Source organism: Pithys albifrons, chromosome 9 (assembly GCF_047495875.1).
Source record: "Pithys albifrons albifrons isolate INPA30051 chromosome 9, PitAlb_v1, whole genome shotgun sequence".
NCBI lineage: Eukaryota > Metazoa > Chordata > Aves > Passeriformes > Thamnophilidae > Pithys > Pithys albifrons.
Window position 1 is genome coordinate 4771102 of NC_092466.1, and position 18341 is coordinate 4789442.

General features: G+C 44.0%; 2 protein-coding genes across 4 annotated transcripts; both read right to left on the bottom strand.

Moving 5' to 3' along the window:
* Nucleotides 1-2373: 2373 nt before the first annotated feature.
* Nucleotides 2374-15302, bottom strand: BUB3 (BUB3 mitotic checkpoint protein). Of its 3 annotated transcripts, none has more exons than XM_071564072.1 (9): nt 15248-15302; nt 14876-15003; nt 12622-12816; nt 11138-11207; nt 9970-10121; nt 7151-7309; nt 5743-5920; nt 4659-4875; nt 2374-2703 (listed from the first exon to the last, which is right to left on the bottom strand). In XM_071564072.1, exons 2-9 carry the CDS (start codon nt 14882-14884, stop codon nt 2694-2696), a joined length of 990 nt encoding a protein of 329 aa, XP_071420173.1. In that variant the 5' UTR covers nt 14885-15003; nt 15248-15302; the 3' UTR covers nt 2374-2693. The 3 variants fall into 3 exon arrangements, with proteins under 3 accessions (XP_071420173.1, XP_071420174.1, XP_071420175.1); XM_071564073.1 differs by lacking the exon at nt 15248-15302 and adding an exon at nt 15091-15234; XM_071564074.1 differs by lacking the exon at nt 2374-2703 and having other exon boundaries at nt 4655-4875.
* A 1173-nt stretch (nt 15303-16475) lies between these two features.
* Nucleotides 16476-18093, bottom strand: HMX2 (H6 family homeobox 2). The gene is made up of 2 exons (XM_071563975.1): nt 17817-18093; nt 16476-17104 (listed from the first exon to the last, which is right to left on the bottom strand). The coding sequence occupies exons 1-2, from the start codon at nt 18091-18093 to the stop codon at nt 16554-16556; spliced, it is 828 nt and encodes a 275-aa protein (XP_071420076.1). The 3' UTR covers nt 16476-16553.
* Between the last annotated feature and the right edge of the window lie 248 nt (nt 18094-18341).

Below are 18341 nucleotides of genomic sequence, written 5' to 3' on the forward strand. Positions count from 1 at the left end.
GCCTTTTTCCCCCAGTACTTACCAGGGAAGTTGCACAGGTGGCATCATTTCCAGGTTATATATATTTACTTTGTTAACCAAACTATTCTGAATTCCTGTTTGTTTCCCTCTATGTTCTCTAGCTCTGATTTTTGTTCCCCACAGCTCTATGCCTCTAACTCCCCATTCTATCCTCTCTCTCCATTTCACATGTCCCCTTCTCCACATCATCACTAAACTACCTTTTCATTAGACTCAGCCTAATTCTGCCTTCACACATGTTTTATTTGGACACATCCTCACTTCAGGTCTGTGTTTTCCACAAGCAAGGTCATTGTTGTGCTATCAGGTAACAACAATTCATTTATGGGCTCAATCCTGTATTTTTTATTATACACTTTAAGCAGAGAAGAGATGGAGAAACAACAGATATTGTGTATATTTGCTCTGCAAATATATCTGTATCTACACCTGCACACACACACATTGTGGCAGGGGATCCTGGAATATGTGACAATGTTCTTAACACAGTCTGCTGTTCCAGCCTACCCCCAAAATAGGGATTTAGCTTCCTAGTGCTTTGCTGGTCACTCTCACAGAAACATTCAGCTCCCATTGCTGGGCTCCAGATCCTCTTTATCAATGCAGTCTTCAGAAAATAATAAAACCCCCAAATACCAAGGTGTCATCACTTCCTAAGCTGACCTAAAATTCAACCTCTACCCAACATCAGCCATGTACCCTCAATGCAAAAAAGCCAATTAAAACTGCAAGGAATAGGAATGGTGCACAACAGAGCCTGGATGTACATACTTAACTCAGGAAGATGTTTATTTTTCCAAACCTATCAAAACCAGTTTATATTATCAAAGAAACTACATCCAGCTCATGACAAACTACAGAGTATTCCACGGACAACTCATTTACCATGTCTGGCTGGTAACAGCTCTAGTTTGTTGGACTTCTGCACACACAGAGCTGTTCCCTCTCCATCACCACCTTCTCTGAAACGATTGGTTGCTATTTCTGTTGTCAGCAGGTTTGTTTTCTTAGAGGTAATAAAGTACTCCCACTGGCAACACAGGCACTGATAGAAGGGAAGAAGCTGGAAGTAAACCATGAATCCAATCAACAATTCAAAATATCCACACCTCAATCACATTTGTTAAATCTGTTTTGTTTTGTTTGTCCCTCCTTACTGTTCTCTACAAAGTGAATACTTCAGTATTAAGTACCTCTCAAGCACCTGATAGCAGCAACTGCAGAGAGCAGGCAGAGCATGCTCTGCAAAGAGAGTTGGGTGAGACAGCCTTTAGTGGTGGTACTAATCAGAAAGCATTTATTTTTATTTCCACAAACCAGTAAGGAATGTGCATCATTGAACACATTTATCAGATTTGCAGGTTTAGTCTCTTCCTCAGATCTGAATTCCTGTTCAGAAAAAACCAAAAACACACAGTGTCTACATTGTTTTCCTAAAGCTAAGAAATTTTTAATTCGTCCAAGTTCAAGCATCTTCTCACACCCATCCCTTACTCCAAAATCCTCAAGAAGTTGATACAAAATTTGATTACAGATTAGACTTCTTAGAAATAAGGCAAACAAGGAATGCAGAGAAACAGCTTATTTTCATGGGATTTTGTAGCCAAAATGGTATCTCCCCTTTGGGGAAACCTCTTATCTACCTTTCCACTTGTGTTACTCCATGAAACCCAGGCTACCAGCTTAGCCTAAAAACTTGGAACAGACCACACAGCCATAGGCTGAAACTCTACAGAGTAGAGTAGCTTAAGCTCTGCCAGGGGAAATTTAAGTTGGAGATCAGAAAAAAATTCTTTCCAGAGAGAGTGCTCAGGGATTGGAATGGGCTGCCCAGAGAGGGGGTGGATTCCCCATCCCTGGAGGTTTTTCAACTGAGCTTGGCCGTGGCACTGAGTGCCATGATCTGGTAAAGGGACTGGAGTTGGCCCAAGGGTTGGACTTGATGATCTCGGAGGTCTTTTCCAGCCCAATCGATTCTGTGATTCTTTGATTTGCTCCCTTCTATCCTCAGTCCTTCCTAAACATCATTAATTTTATGCTTTTATGCATTATGTGGAAAAAACCCAACAGAGAACCATGTGTTCAAGTTCTTTCCTCCAGTTAACAATTCTCCAGTAACAAGAATCAAGTTGATATAAACAAGCCCACCTAATACAACTTTAGGTTCTTACAATCCTGTGAAAATATTACCTATTTCCCCAGGCTATGAAGAAATTCCCAGTTCACCTCACTGGAAAAAAACAAGAGGTTCAGAAATTTTCCAGCAGGAAGATCTAGAACTCAAGAACTCCTGCAATTTAAGGGTTCAGTCTCAATATTTGTTTCACAATCAGTAAAGGCTGTTACACAAAGCAGGTTTTCCAAAATCTCTGGATATTTATTGAACAAATAAGAAAACAGTGGAAGTTTTCATAATCAAATACTACAAGAAGTGGTAAGTTTTTATAAAGGTTGCCTACAGGACTGAACTCATTCAGCTCCAGACAGCAGCTAAAGAAAACAGTTTCACTAACATTATAAGCAGAGAAATAATGACAGATTAAGACAAACTACAATAAACAAACAAATATTTCTTTGTTAAAAAATGAGTACAAAGATTGTTCTTCCCACTTCTGTTTAACCTTGTTAGGAACAGGCTGGCATCTCTGAAGGGAAGGAGTATCATCAGGAGTTTAAGTAGACCTGGAAGAAATAAATTCCATTTTAGGAAGCAATATTTAGAGGAATCGTAACCAGGTGGAATATTCAACATCCTATAGAAGCATAAAATTGTGGAAGGATCACTTTCATTGTACCAAGATAAATAAATAACAATTTAGTGATCAACATGCTGCTCCTGCCAAGTCTTCTTTCTGTAATAAGGCACCATCTTGATGCATTTAAGAATGCATTGTGCAGAAATGCAAAATGACTCAAATTAACATGCAAAGAGATCACTCTGAAACAACGATTAGTCTTCTGCTCTAACTAACTTATTTTTCGATTAAACCACAGATGACTCACACTGCTGTAACACTAAACTAGACCCATCCTTCTTAGTGGCCTAAGGTTGGCACAACCAACTTGTAAATGTCAGAAGAGCATATAAACCTCGTTAATGTTTTCAGAAATTCATTTAAAGATAGAAACAGGTCCAAAAAGATGCCTGTCTAAATGCATTGCAATTACGTTACAATTATTTTCCAAATACACAGATATGCTCTGTCTTTTCTCAGCTCATTACTGACTCAAACAATTTGCCCTTCTGGGATCAATTGTTTGCTAATAAATAATTGTTTAGAGTCACAAAATGATATTAAGGAGTATTCTTATTAGTTTTCCTTCTACAGCCTAATAAGATTCAAAACTAGCTGATTCCCAAGAGTCTAACCTTAACCTTGCTGTGTTTAACAGCCCAGGAAATGATGAACCATCTGTTTCAGAAAATAATGGAGGGCCAAGAGGAAATATTGTTTAATTGTAGATTAACCTCCTCATAAGGCAGAATGAAGCATCTACAGAATTAGCAACCATAACTAGCAATGAACAAAAATAACTGAAAGCAGCTCTTACTATTACAAAACCAATAGCAGCAAGTATTCTTTTACCACCTCTTTAAAAAAATAAATGTATGCAACAAGTACAACCTGATTTTAAAATAAATTTGAATTATCATATTTGGATTTTTTTCACTTGAGGAAATAAATACTAAAATAGGTCTGGCTTTACTTTTCTATGACTATCAAAATTATTTTAAAACAAGTCAAAGATGTGGAAGTTGCAGACTATTAAATACAACATCTCCACAGGTATAAAATGGTTGCTCCAAAGCAATAGACAAGTCACTTGAGGGCGTGGAGGGAAGGTCTTGAGGTTTTAAACTCAGGAACTTTGATGTATTTACACAGCTACTTTAAATAATGGAGACAACCTGATAAGGTGTAAGACAGTTTGAGCACCAGAAAAGAAAAAAACCGAGCAGTGATAAACCCCAGGAATTTGAAAATAAAGCCAACTGCTCCTGTGCTGGCATCATTAAAAGCACACAATTCTGCACTGTGATGGCAATTTTTCTATGTAACATTCATGCCAAAGCAAGTTTAACAGGAATCTTTTACCTCCATCAATCAGTTTGCCCCATTTTGACAGCAACAATGACAGAAAAGTGTGTTATCAGAGGGCTGCACACAGGAACTGAGAGAGCTTTTTCTTGATTTTCCACAACCCTCCTAGAACAGTATCTAAATTCACTGCTCCCTGTGACAGCTGAGTGTGAAAACTTTCATTAATTCCAAGTTTTAAATATCCAAACACAGTAACGTTTACTCAAATAAATTATTCTTGAATTCTTCACTTAATTCCTGAAGCAATGAGCTCGGAATAACTCCACAGCTTCATATAATAGCACCTATTGAAAAAGGATAAGGGTTTGACATCCTTCTCCCACTAAACAACCAGGCACAATTTTATCCATCAGACGTCTATCAACCTACGGATATTGAAAGCTTGGGCGAGCGAGATAAAATCAAACCCAACCCTACTGTCAAGCTGCACTATCTGCTGCCATCAATAATGCTATTCATGAATTTAGGAAAATTAATAAATCTTGGGATGAATGCTCAGAAAGCCTCGAGCCCGGGCAGAGCACACTCACTCACTTGGGTTTTGTTTCTGCATCTGTCACTTGGCGAATATAGATCCCGTCCTCGGGGTGCTCGATGTCGTCCATCTCGTACATGTAGGAAGACGCGATGGCCAGGGTGGTTCCGTCGTTGCTGAAGGCGAGGGATGCGATGCTGGTGGGATAACGGTGGAACTGGCACAGCCGCTTCTTATTGAACGGGTCCCAGATATTCACAAACCCATCGGAACCGCCTGGAAATCGAGTTTTGAAAAATGTTTGCAATTCGTAAGGGGGGGGGGGGAAGCACAGAACACAAGAAGAAAAGAGAAAACTACTCATAATTACTTTGTCATTAAAAACACAGGGTTCTACAGGCGACTCATTCAGGAAGGTGATTCATTCATGCAGGAAGGATTTTTGATTTTTTTAATTTTCACATTTTGTAGACTTTAGGAACACAAGTAGCTGTGGCAAGGTAGATTTTTAGTGGGTTAATATTTCTAGCAGTTTAATGTCATTCTATCGCTACCCCTGTCCCACAACAGGGAGCTAAAATTCCTTAGCTGTTTAGTCTGTTGTTCAGGGTACAAGATTGAAAGGTATCAGAAGACATAAACATGGGGCAGAGTGACCCAGAGCACTGGAAACCCTCCAAGAGCCCTTTGTGTGCTGAAGAAGAGGAGACTGATGAAGAGGGGGTCTCACCGACCCCAGACCCAATTCCTAGGGGGGTGGGACTGGGGCAGGACAGAGGTGGAACCGGAAATGCATGAAGTGGTGATTGGATGGATCATATTATAAAAGCCAAGGAAATTGGAGCTTGCCCTCACACACATTGATGTATTCCTTGGACAGCCTGGGTGCTCATTAAAGCAACTACCCTTTATCTTATCTCCTACTGAAAATTTGGCTTGGAGTCTTTTTTACAGACTTTTAAGGGATCAAGCATTTCCCAAAATCCCTGTTAAAGCATTGAAATCTCACTGCATTAAATAATTTTAAAACCCTGCTCATACCAAGAAACACAATTTAGGGGATATGAAGCAAAGGCTGATCTGTTTACAACAAAACTAAAGGAATTGATGCAAGTGTTACAAAAAACTGAGCATCTGCTCTACCTGTAGCAAAGGTGTTGTGGACATTGTGGAAAGAAATGGCATTAACTGGGTAAATCTGTTCAATGTTATTTTCCTTCAAACGGTGACACTTGAATGCATATTTCTTCTTCTGGATTTCTGGACTGGGATCCAAATATTCCACTGCAACACGACCTTCAATAGAACTTAAAACGTAACCCTAAAAAAAAAAAGGGAAATACATATTTTGGAAGTTTACAACAGGAGAAAATACTGATATACAATTTTATCTCATACATCTCTAAATTCTAAGAAAGGCACAAAAGCCTTTAAGCTGACAGTGAGACTTGTAATTACCTCTGCAGGTCCAAACAGAAGATTGTGTTTGGGCAAAAAGGTTTCAAGAGTTAAGAACACCCTGTATTTGCTCCCCTATGCCCCAGGGCCCACATATCTGAAATATCAAGAGATATTCACAGACTATTTAGTTTCAGAATTATATTAAAATTAGTTTCGAGCTTTATACTAACAACTAAACACTCAAGCTGGAATAGTATTTTCAGTGAATCTTGATTACAAGTTGTGTTCACTTATCCAGTTAATTACAGTCCTGACTTAGAGCAACCTGAGATGCTTTTATTATCACTTCTGAGTTAAGTCCATAATAGGTCTTTTCAGAAAGAGGATTGCAATGATACCCAGCTATAGCAAGGTTCTTTAAAATCCATAATACAATACAATCTGGGAGATCAGCTTGTTTTACTATAACTAGAACTGAAAATGGACAAAGCATTCATGCCAGTTCAAGAACAAGTAACTCGGTCTTGCAATTCCTGTACTATCACTTTGTACCTGGAGAAAATTCCCTTCCAAATTAGTTTGGCAGAAAAAGCCAATCTTCTTGCTTTACTTCACAAAGAAATACCACAGACACATCACGTTAACTTCCACAGAACAGCTGTATGATCATCTAAATTGTACAATTCCCCTGGATAATGGAGCAGGGGTTCTTGAGTACATGCCACAGACTCAGAGATAAAAAAGAAAGAAAAAGATATAAACGGCATTCACGTAGTTTTAATCCTGCTCCTGTTCACAGAGTGTTGAAGAACCCACAGCCACAAAGCATAAAGGCTGCTGAGGGACCACCAGTTCTGGCTTTCTCTCTTCTACTGCAGCTTGGGGGGTGTGTCTGTGTGTGTGTTTTGTTTTTTAAATACATGTCAGTATTGTGATGCAGCAAACACATTTTTAATAAAGGAGACAAAACTGGTAAGTCAGCAGCAAATATTCCTAAGCTGTGCTATTAAAAAGAATTAACCTGCAACAAGGTCTGATTACAAACCTTTGAAAATCCACGGATTTTTTTAAAAACATAATATGCAGAAAACTTGAAAAATAACCCTAAAAATATTCATCAGGAGCAGAACTCCTGCCACGGGTGCCACACCTGTTTATTGGGGAATGCTCTGATGCAGCGGGTCTGGTACTTGAGGCTGGACTCCCTCCGCTGCTGGACGTATCCCATGTTCCGCAGATCCCACACCAGCACCCTCCGGCCCGCCGTGCCCACGATCAGCCTGTCCCCAGACACCGACAGCGTGTACACCTTGACAAAAATATTGGCAATAATTAACGCTCATTAACCTGGGCATCCACTGCTCTTTGTGCAAAATAAACTGTCAGCAATGAGCAGGAACAGAACAGGTGGTGTTACAATGAGATTTTTAGCCAGAGAAATCCCTTCAGCTTTAACTCAGAACTCAGGTTTGGGGTAAACAGCAACAATGTGCAGCTGGTTTGTGAGAACACACAGATGCAGCATTTCAAAAACTATTTAAAGCATTAAATTCATGGAATATAACGCTAAAAGGAAAACCAATACAATGGAGCAGGATGGGAAGAGCATGGATATGGGAATTCATCTCTCCTTGGTATGCAGTTTGCATTCCCACTGTCACTTCAGGATTCTGCAAATAGCACACATTTTCTCCTGTTTTCCTCCACCTGATAATCAGGTATTTTTCTTTTTAAACTGAATACTTCCACTTGAGCTTCATGTCATTAAAGTGAAATGAATCACAAAAAAAATCATTAAAAACCAGTACTTTGTATACTTTAATAAAACTAAGTGAAATTTAAGAAAGCAATATGCAAGATACACTGAATGTGCATGATACACTATGGCTTGAATTTCCACTCTACTCCAAAAATTGGTCCAGAGGTTCTAATTTTGGCTTATCAAATTTCTCATGAAAATATTCACTTATGAATTGCTGTTTCCAACTATTACCTGGGATGCAGTTAATCTGGAAATATGTTTTAAAAAAAGAAAAAGGGAAGAGGTTTAGTCAAATGCACTGTTATCAAATGAATTCCAAGTTGTTGATACACAAGCAGGATGGAATCCAGGTCCCTACAGCTGTCACTGAGCTGCTCACAAGAGCAAACTATGGGAAGGAGCTTTTCCCGAAGTGATTTAATACAGATAAACACACAGGAAACAGATATTGTATATTCCTCAGATCAAGAATCAAGTGTAAGAGGTCTGGTATCCTGCCAGGAGGAATCAATTCACTTCTGGCATGTACTTGTACAATTTCACTCAAGCATCTTGTTTCATTTGCTGGTTCTCTGATAAAGCCCAACAAAAGTAATTGGGTCTGGTAAGACTGCACTGAAATATCAGACACAACTTGTCCCTTCATTACTACAGATACTGTGGTTTCAAAAGGTAATTTCTAATAAAAAACCTCAGCAGATGTGTATGTATATATATGCATGCAAAGATAAAAGAGCTTCCTTTAACCAACCCTCATCCATTCTGTTCTAAAATGTGATTATTGAACTTCCCTCTTAAGATGGGAAAAGCCTTAAATGTTCACACAGGAGTTGCCCAAAATTTCTGATGGTCCTAATTACGCCTAAACAAGTAAGAAAACTTTGAGCCAAGAGGAGTTACACACTTTAACAAGACAGTTTTTCAAACCTCTCTTTGCCATAGATGCAAAAATTGATCGAACAATATTAATAAACATTATATAAATGTGTTTGTATACATGTAGGGAAACAAAGGCACAAAAACATTAAATATCTTAAATCTTCCTCACAAACCGATGTCACACCTGTACAGTGAGTGTTCTTTCCACACCACACGGCCATAAATCACATGAAACCGTTGTCATGCAGTTGAGTAGGTGTACACATTTATCAAAGGCAGCATTAAAAAAATGACATAATGAACCTTGCTGAACCAATAAGCAGCTTGATTCACTGTGGCTGTCCATTATATGATATTCTGTCAGCAATTTATCACAGTTCTTTACATGCTACATACATCTATAAATCAAAACTAGAAATAATGCAATTACTTTATTCTGAACAAAGGTCTCAGCAGAAGCAGATCCAGCCACGCTGGAACAAAAGTAAGAGCCATTTAGGGGCAAAGGGAATGTAATAATGCCTCATAATTAGGACTTGACAATACAATGTCACAGTGCTAAATGAAATTTTAAAAAGATACAGGCAAAAAAATATTTGTATGTAAAATTATCCAAGCCAGCCTGTGTTTAAGTCTCTGAAAAAAACAGAAATTACTGTTGCTTAATTCTTTCAGTGACACCACCAAAAGCAGAATAAAGATTAATATTCCATATGAGCATAAGAAATACCTGAAGACATCCCATTTTACCTTATTTCTCTAAGGCCTCCCATTAGCACAGAGGATTTCAGTACTGGAAGAATATCCATTTACCAGGCATTGGTATAACACAGATAAATCACAACACAAGAAATTCTGCTCAATTTTTTAACACAAGTGAAAAACCAAATTATTATTTCAGGCTACATTAAATGGCCTCCTCCTGTATCTCTGTGCACATTCCAGAACAGTCACACCTTAGGACTGCCACAGTCTGATATACCTAAAATCCTAACATTAAAGGAAATAAACAGTACATATTTACAATTAAGCCAAGCTGCTGTTTTAGTCATGTCTTCCTTCAAATTTATTTTAAATTGTAAGAATCTGGCCTAGCACAAGCACCAAGAATTAAGTGATGCTCTCCTACTGAAGAAAGCTCAAAGTCTCTACCTAAAAATTGCAATACATTCTGAATACCAATCTTTTAACTCACAGGTTTCACAGCTTAAAAACCATTAAACAAAACTTCACAAACTCAATTCAGTTTCAGTGCCCTGTATGACGTTTCAGCAGTCACAGGATACATTATTTAACGTGTCCCCTGCAATACAGCACCCAGCACACACCTTTTCAGGCTGAGAGAAGGTTCCTGCATTACAAGGAGTTCTGGGATCCCACAGTTTCACTGTTTGATCCCAACTTCCAGTCACCATGACATTCACTTCTGGGCAATACTCAACACACCTGATGGGAGCATCATGGGCACCAACAAGGTTTTCTGTAAGAAAATACAATACACTGTAACTGTTTTCTGTAAGAAAATACAATACACTGTAACTGTACTGGTCCTACAAACAGTCAGAATGTGTGAAATAAAGAATAAAAAGGACACTGTGCAGTACAAACATTTTTTGACATTCCATGGGTACATTTCCATGGGGACAGGAGTCCCTTTAAGGATAGTTCAGCCTTCAGAAGCAGAACTTTGGCAAAGATCAGGACTGTTAAATTTAAACTGAGGTTATGAAAGGGAGCTCAGGAGTTTAGGCAGTCACAGAGAGATCCTCAGAGGTACAAAGCATGTCCAGTATCAAATGGTATCACCTTTGACAAATACACTAATACAGAAAGCAACTTAAGCTTGTATATATTACTGCATTAATATAGTAATATGACAAGAGAAAGGAATTAAAACACTTGCAGAAAACTTCTAAAGCCAAATTGTTTGATCTGTTTGGTAACATTACTGCACACACTCGCTGGGCAAGCCCTGGCTATTGGCTGGTTCTGGTGACCACATTTATCTCTGGCTGAGACTTGCTCTTCTCTTTAACACACACAAAAGACTGAGACAAACTAGTTCCAAGTTTTGCACCAACGAGGCACTGGAACTGTTATTTTTGGACATTGTTTTGATAGAAAAAAAATTGTAATTCAAGGCCAAAAGCTTTATATACCCTCTACCTCAAAGATCATTCTAAATATATCCAATCCACAAACCTCTGAAAAACAACATGGTCAGGTTTGGTTCAGGTTGGCTAATTCCCCCTAACTGAGACACCACAGCCTCTGGCAGAACAGAATTATCATCAGAAATCCAACTCAATGCTGCCTACAAGCACCTACCAAGCTTTTTGGCAACCTGCCAGATTATTCCATTCGTTTAGGGCCAATAGTTATTCTGCCAGATACTTAAATACCCCCTGTCTAAAGAACTTTAAATAGATCTGTTCAAGTCTGTAGATCTGCAGCCCAGACCAGCTGCTGAGCCCATTCAGAATTCAATCTGCTTACCTTGGTCCGTGTTTAAATCGTGCATTTTCAGTTGCTGATCCAGCCCTCCACTCCAGGCATGGGTAGGATCCTGGAAAGGACAAGATTTCACCTTGTGACATCATTAATTTTCCATGGCTGCTGTGTACATTGCATTCCTAAGCTCATAACAAAGGGCTCACTTTCAGGACTCTTGGGAAGATGGAAATTAAGACACGAGGGTTAAGATCTGGCCCAGATTTACACAGGCAGATGACAGAAACTCTGCAAAATGTTTAAGTGCTTTGAGGTATATGAATTTTTTCTAAGTTTAAAAGTGAAACTAAAAAAATAAATTTAAAGGCAGTTAGAGGCTATACCAAATCATTTCCATTTCTGTAAGAGGAAAACACATAAGACATAAGTTGGATAACAGAAAAAAATTCTTTCCAGAGAGAGTGCTCAGGCATTGGAATGGGCTGCCCAGAGAGGGGGTGGATTCCCCATCCCTGGAGGTTTTTAACCTGAGCTTGGCCGTGGCACTGAGTGCCATGATCTGGTAAAGGGACTGGAGTTAGACCAAGGGTTGGACTTGATGGTCTCGGAGGTCTTTTCCAACCCAGTCCATTCTGTGATTCTATGAACATTTTAAACGACTGACAACCTCAGTTCCATCGAACTGCAGTGCAATCCTTCTAACTCTAACCCTGCTAAAACTAATTCAGAACCACACACAGACTCAAAAATTTAAACTGATGCTTAAAACATTCAGTAACACACCAAGGTCACATCACTAGAGGACACGTCAGAACGCAGTGCAAAAAAATTATAACTGAAACCTCCTGCTTCATTTGTTATACCAAGAAGAGACAAAACAAAAAAGTGGCACTAATAAACCATTCTGAAGCCCATTTCACATTCAGTGCATTAAAAATAGAGATACCAAGTATCTAATAAATGTCTCATTGGGAACAATGCCACGTTTTCAGAACAACCCTGTGTGGGAAGGTAAAAAGAAAATACAAATTGGTTATGGGCATTTATTTATTGTGGGTAGGGATTTCTGGCTGTGTCCCACCAGTACAACTCTCTGTAAGGCACACACACAATTAACCACACCATTGCAGGAACAGCACAAACCAGATCCAGTTACTTTTGCCCACCACTCGTGCCAGGAATGAGTTACTTGGTTAGCTCAGTTGGTTAAAATTTGGTTGGAATAATGCCAAAGTCATGGGTTCAATCCCCTGAGTGGGCCACTGACTTGAGAGCTGGACTCGATGATCCGTGTGGGTCCCTCCCAACTCAGAATAGTCTGGGATTCTGTGATCTGTGAGTGCCTGTCCCTTCACAGGAAATGCCTGTATTTAGGACTAGAATGATGCTCATCAAAAAAGGTCAGAAGTAAGCTCTATTTTCTAGCCTGCATTTCAGGTAGCATTTTCCCTCCCTCTAAGTTCAATTTCTCACACGTTGGGCACTGTATGTCTGTAAAATAATAATTAAAAATAACCTCACACACTTACATAGAAAGCACAGTCCAGGACAGCTCCTGAATGCTGATATTTGAGTCTCATGGTGTTGGCAGGAACATCATAGAGCCGAACTGTCGTGTCCCAGGATGAAACAAGCAGGAACTGAGATGTATTTGGACTAAACTTGACCGATGAAATTCCATCATCTGGAGTCTGGTTTAGTTTGAACTCGTTTGATCCCGTCATCTGCAGACAATAAGGCACAGATACAATTTTAGTGGTTACAAGAGCACAGGCCCAGCCAGTCAGAGAGATAAACTGAGACACCTGCAAGGCAGCTCAAAACAGGCCTGAAAAGTTTCCTGGCTTTGACACAGAGCAAGTTCAGAACATCCAGAATTCTGATAAATAAACTCTAAAATTCAAGATGCCAATCCCTGTCCAAAACCTCAATAAATTCCTTCCCCTACTGAGAGCTTTCAAATATCAAATATAATGTGGAATAAACAGTACAAAAATATTAACATTATTGTCATCTCTAGGCTTAGATATTGTTACTTACAAACGTATTTCCCTCACTCTACTCTGTGTGTGGCTGCATTTTTTAAATTAAATATTTGTAAATCACTGTGAGAATCAAGAAGTTACTTTAAAAAACAGATATAAGCAGACAGGAATCTGATTTGAAAACTCCAGAAAGTGTTGATTTGTTGCTCATTTGGTATGACTGCCATAAACTTCCAAGAATTGCAACTGGATCATCTTTTACACAGCTGTGGGTGCTCTGCAACTTCCCATCCTTTGGGTTTCCCCAAGTGCTACAAAATATTTGCAACAAGGAATTTTTTCCCTTTTTTTAGAATCCAAAGGGCAGGAAAGAAAGGGAGGTTATGCTTTGTGTGGTGCTGAAATGTAGAGAGAACATATAAAAAATATCAACAATTCAATGACTGATCAATGACTCTGAAGGCAACTGCAGCACCCACTACACAGTTTTGTTGCATATACAAAAACTCCATGGACAGAAGAGATTATGAACTGCAAATTTCAGCTGGAAAACAGTTCAGATCTTACAAACACTTTAGAAGAAATTGTTCATTACATGTGTACCAACAAAACAACCCAAACTTTTTTTAAGGCTTCACAAAGTAACTGCACATTTCCCTTGCAAAAAGGGAAGAGAGGTAAATTATCTCAGATTTTCTGTCACACTGTCCCTCCTGGATCTGCACGTGCAAGGTAAGATTACACCTCTGAGAATAAATCAGGAGAGAATGAGCAGATGAACAAGGGCAAGGTTCAAATTTAGGGCACAGTGACTCCAGTTCAGGGCTTGTCAATAACTAAACAATCACCAAGTTGTGTAATAAGGTGAGCAAAACACATTCTTACACTGGAGAGACTTCCTGAGTGGGAGCCTTGGCAGGTGATGGCAAGACATCCTTCAAAAAACAAAAATCCCACCCACTCTGACAACACAAAGGGCTATTTCTGCCATTTACCCATGAAGTGATGAAAAAAAAGAATATTCTAATAGAAATGTTTCTTTCTGAGCCCCTCTGGGAATACTTGGGAAAAGAGAGGCTGGAGATTTTGCCACACATCTTTCCATAGGAACACTACAGGGAATTCAGCAGCACCTGAAGCAGTGAAGGCTTCAAACAGAGACATAAAATCTATAGGGATTCAGAATTAGGAAAATTAGACTGGACCTGGTAATTACTTCATTTACTTGTCCCAGAAAACTCAAAGAACAAAGATGAGGATTTGAGGTACAAGTTGTATTATCTGAGACCTGGTTCAAGTTATTAACCAGCCCAAAAGCAAAGCCAGGAAGCAAAGTCAGAAACCTGAAGGGATGTCCCAAAAGTATTTTTAATCCAGAACAACATACATAATATCAGAATTTAAATATATCCTGCATCTTACACATACTAAAAAAAATAAAACAGATAAAGAGCTCTGCACTTCCACAAAAACAGCTGCTTCACAACCAGGTTTCCAAACCAAAGTGTCATGCCCAACTCAACAAAGTGCTGGTAAAATGTTGAAGCATCACAAGAAATAAGTCTTAAAGACGACATTATAGGCTGAAACTGCAATTCTGACCTAGCCACAGGATTCAGTTTTCGCGGAAAAAAAAAGAAAATTAGTGAACAGGTAAGAAATCTGAGCCTTTATAGTCCTTCTTGGCACAGCTCTGCCACTCACGGACGGAGCTGCTCCAACAAAGCAGAACGCCCAGGTGAGAGCCTCGGGACGCCCATCCCGCGCTTTTACCGAGAAAACATTAAAATTAAAGTACCGTCTTCATGTTGGACGAGCTCCTGCTGCTCCCGCTGCCCCGCGCGGCGCCGAGGGAAAGCCTTCGAAGTCACGGTGGGTCGCTGTCCCAGCCCGGCCCGGGGGGAGCACGTCGGGATGAGGGAGACGCTGCGGGCGGGAAGGGAAGAGAGTGAGGGAAGAGAGTGAGGGAAAGGCCCGGGAGCGCCGAGGCCGCACCGGGGAATGAGGCCGCACCGAGGGGTGAGGCCGTCCTCAAGGGCCGGGTCTCGATCTCGATCCCGAATCTGGGTCCGGATCTCGATCCCGGTCCGGATTCTGGATTCCCGATCTCGATTCCGATCCCGATCCCGATCCCGACACGACCCCGATCCCGATCCCGGCCCGGCCTCACCTCTGCCGCCTCCGCCCGCGCGCGCGCACCGCCGCTCGCCCCCGCGATTGGCCGGTTCGAACGCGCGTCACGCGAGTCCCCGGCGTGCGCCGCGCGCCTCCCCCCTCCGCCGCCGCCGCGGGGCACGCCGGGAGTTGTAGTCCATTGAGGGCCGGTCCCTTCTGCCCCGTCCCATCCCGGGGAAGCCCCGCGGGACAGAGCGGATGGTGAAGGGCGATGGTTCGAGCCCCAGATACGAGTTACTCCCCCTAAAACAGAGCGCCAACAGCCAAGCGACCCCAACCCTTAACCCTAATTCCCCCTCCCCGGGGGTTGCCGGTACCCCGGGCAAGGGGCTGGGGCTGGAACGCCGTCCGAGGGGCGCGGGGAGAGCGTTCTCCTCCCCGGCTCTGAGCACCGCGTTATTCATCCCTTGGTGTGTTTTAATTCTCTCTTTTTTTTTTTGGCGGGTATTTTTTGTTGCTGCCATCGTTGTCGTGACACCCCCCGCACTCGGCACCGGAGCCGCTGGCCGCGGCTTGGTCGCCGCTGGCCGCGTTTTGGTCGCCGCTGACAGCGGTTTGGTCGCCGCTGGCAGCGGTTTGGTGGCCACTTTGCTGCGGGATTTGCTGGTTTTTGAGTGACCGATCGAGGCCGTGTCCTGCGGGGAGCCGTCCTGGATGCCCCGTGGGGACCAAAATACGCCGCAAAACACCAACACGGTCCCCTCTACCAACACGATCCCCTCTACCGAAACTTTCCAGGGAATTCCTTTCAACCCCCAGCCGGGAGCGGCACACCGAGACATCGCCGGGACACGACCAGGGGAATGAGACTGGAATTCCCTGCAGGAAACGAGATAAAGAGCAAAATTGCAGGGATAAAAAAAATAAACCCTCTGAGTTTTAAGTCGTTCTCGCTCTCCCCGTGCACGGGTCTCGGTCGGGCTGCGGGGCACTCCCGGATCCCGGGGTCCCACCTCGGGGACACGCGATCGAGGTGGCAAAAATTTACAAACGAGGCTTAAAGCGGTTTAATTTTTTTTTGTTTTCTTTCTTTCTTTAAAAATATTTACAGATCTGAAATAACGCTTTTTTAATTAATTAAATTTTTTTCTTTTCAAGTGGCAGGATAGCAGGAGGGGAGAGAGGCGGGGGTGCCCCCGGGCTCTCAGTTGCCCCGTCCCTCCCATCAGTTCGGTTCCTGTGCCCCCTCGCGGGGGCGGCCCCAGACCCCGCACGGAGCTCCCGCGGCCGCCCCGGCCCCGGCCACGCTCCCGGCCACGCTCCTGGTCCCGGTCCCGGTCCCGACGGGGCGGGCGCGGCGCTCAGTAGTCGATCTTATTGTAGAGGTTGTAGAGCGGTAAGGCCGAGAGGTTGCTGCCAGGGTAGTAGAGAGGGGCAGGGAAGGCGATGGACCGGGGCACCGGCACTCGGAGAAGGGAATTGTCTCTGAACACCAGCGGCATCCCCACCAGAGTCTGCGCCGAGGCGTGGGCCATGTTGGCCGCCTCCAGCTCGGCCGAGAGTTGCCGTTTCCACTTGTTCCTGCGGTTCTGGAACCAGGTCTTCACCTGGGTCTCGGTGAGCTGCAGGCTGGAGGCCAGGCAGGCCCGCTCCGAGCTGCTCAGGTAGCGCTTCATGTCGAAGGTGGACTCCAGCTGATACACCTGGCTGCGGCTGAACACCGTGCGCGTCTTCTTCTTGGCGGCGCCGGCCTGCCGGTCCCCGCCGTCGCGCTGCCGGTCCCCGCAGGAGGGCGAGGAGGGTCCCAGAGACTTCTCCTTCTCGTCCTTACAGTCCTGCTGTGGGGGTGAGAGGAAGGGCCCCCGCTCCCCGCCGGCCGCCGCCGCCGCCGCTCCGCTTCCCTTGGCGCTGCCTGCAACAGAGCGACAGCGCGGGGGTCGCACGGAGGCTGGCACCGGGACCCCCGACGGCCGACACCACCACCCCGGAGCGGGGAAACAACGAGGCGAGACCCCAAGCAGGCATCCGCCGCCTCTGTTCCCCGTGGAAGACAAAATAGGAGCCGGGGGAAGGCATCCCCTTCCTGGGCTATCCCTGTCCCTCCCTTGGATGGATGGATGGATGGATGGATGGATGGATGGATGGATGGATGGATGGATGGACGGACGGAGAGGTGGGTGTGAGTGCCTCAGTGAAAGCAGCTGAGTACCAGCCTTCCTATCCGACACGAGCCGGAAGATTTTACTTTACAGGATCGCATTTCACAGACCGTTTATTTAGAATTAATGCTAAAAAAATAAACATCGTTCTTCCCTTTCCCCGAGCGCTGTAAATAACCAGAATCTAAGAAAGCGAACGTTATCCGTCACACCACATCCCTCGGGGAAATCAACCCCTGGTGTGGTGGGAAAGGGAAAAAAACGCCCTTTTTTTCCGGGAGCTCCTTCCTCCCGCATCACCCTCGGACGGCGCAAACAGTCTGTGCCCTGAAAGCAGGGAGGGTGCGACACGTTCCCCCCTCCCATTTCCCTCGGGGGCCGGGCCGGGGCCGAGCCCTCCGCGGCCCTTCCCGGCGGGCCCCGTACGCCCCGTCCCATCCCGTGCCGTCCAGTCCCGGTACTCACCGAGACAGGTGAAGCTGAGGGGCTGGTGCTTGTGGCACGCCTCGGCGGGGCCCTGAGCCTCGGGGCAGAAACAGCCGCGATGCTTCCAGCTCTCCTCCGGCTCCTCGTCGTCCGAGGAGAGGGAGAGGGTCCGGGCGCGGGCGGGCCAGGCGGGCGCCCTTCCGCCGGCTTCCCGGGGGGGCTCGGCGCTGCCGCTGCCCAGGATGGACTGGATGGTGAAACTGGAGATGGGAGCAGCCGCCGGACAGCACTTGCTCGGGTCTTCTTTGCTGCTCATCCTGGGTTCATAAGAAAGCAGAGAAGGGAAGCTCTCGCTTTAGAGGGGCTCGGGGTGCGCGGGGCGGGGGTGCCCCGGCAGCCTGCGGGGAGCCGTCGGGGGGCTGGTTTCGGGGGGCGCTGGGGGCGTGCGGCGGGCGGCTGTCCCCGCGCCGGCCCAGGCGGAATGCATGCTCCTTCCCCCGCGTCCCTATTGATCTGCGGGCGGCGGGCGGCGGGGCTTCATTTGCATGGAGGTGGCCTCCGCCG

Coding starts and splice junctions, on each gene's coding strand:
- BUB3 (XM_071564072.1), bottom strand. Junction 10,122..11,137: donor CGATTTAAACACGGACCAAG/GTAAGCAGATTG, acceptor ATTTTCTTACAG/AAAACCTTGTTGGTGCCCAT. Junction 4,876..5,742: donor CCACAACACCTTTGCTACAG/GTAGAGCAGATG, acceptor CTCGATTTCCAG/GCGGTTCCGATGGGTTTGTG.
- HMX2 (XM_071563975.1), bottom strand. CDS start 18,093: ATGAGCAGCAAAGAAGACCCGAGCAAGTGCTGTCCGGCGGCTGCTCCC. Junction 17,105..17,816: donor CCTCAGCTTCACCTGTCTCG/GTGAGTACCGGG, acceptor GCTCTGTTGCAG/GCAGCGCCAAGGGAAGCGGA.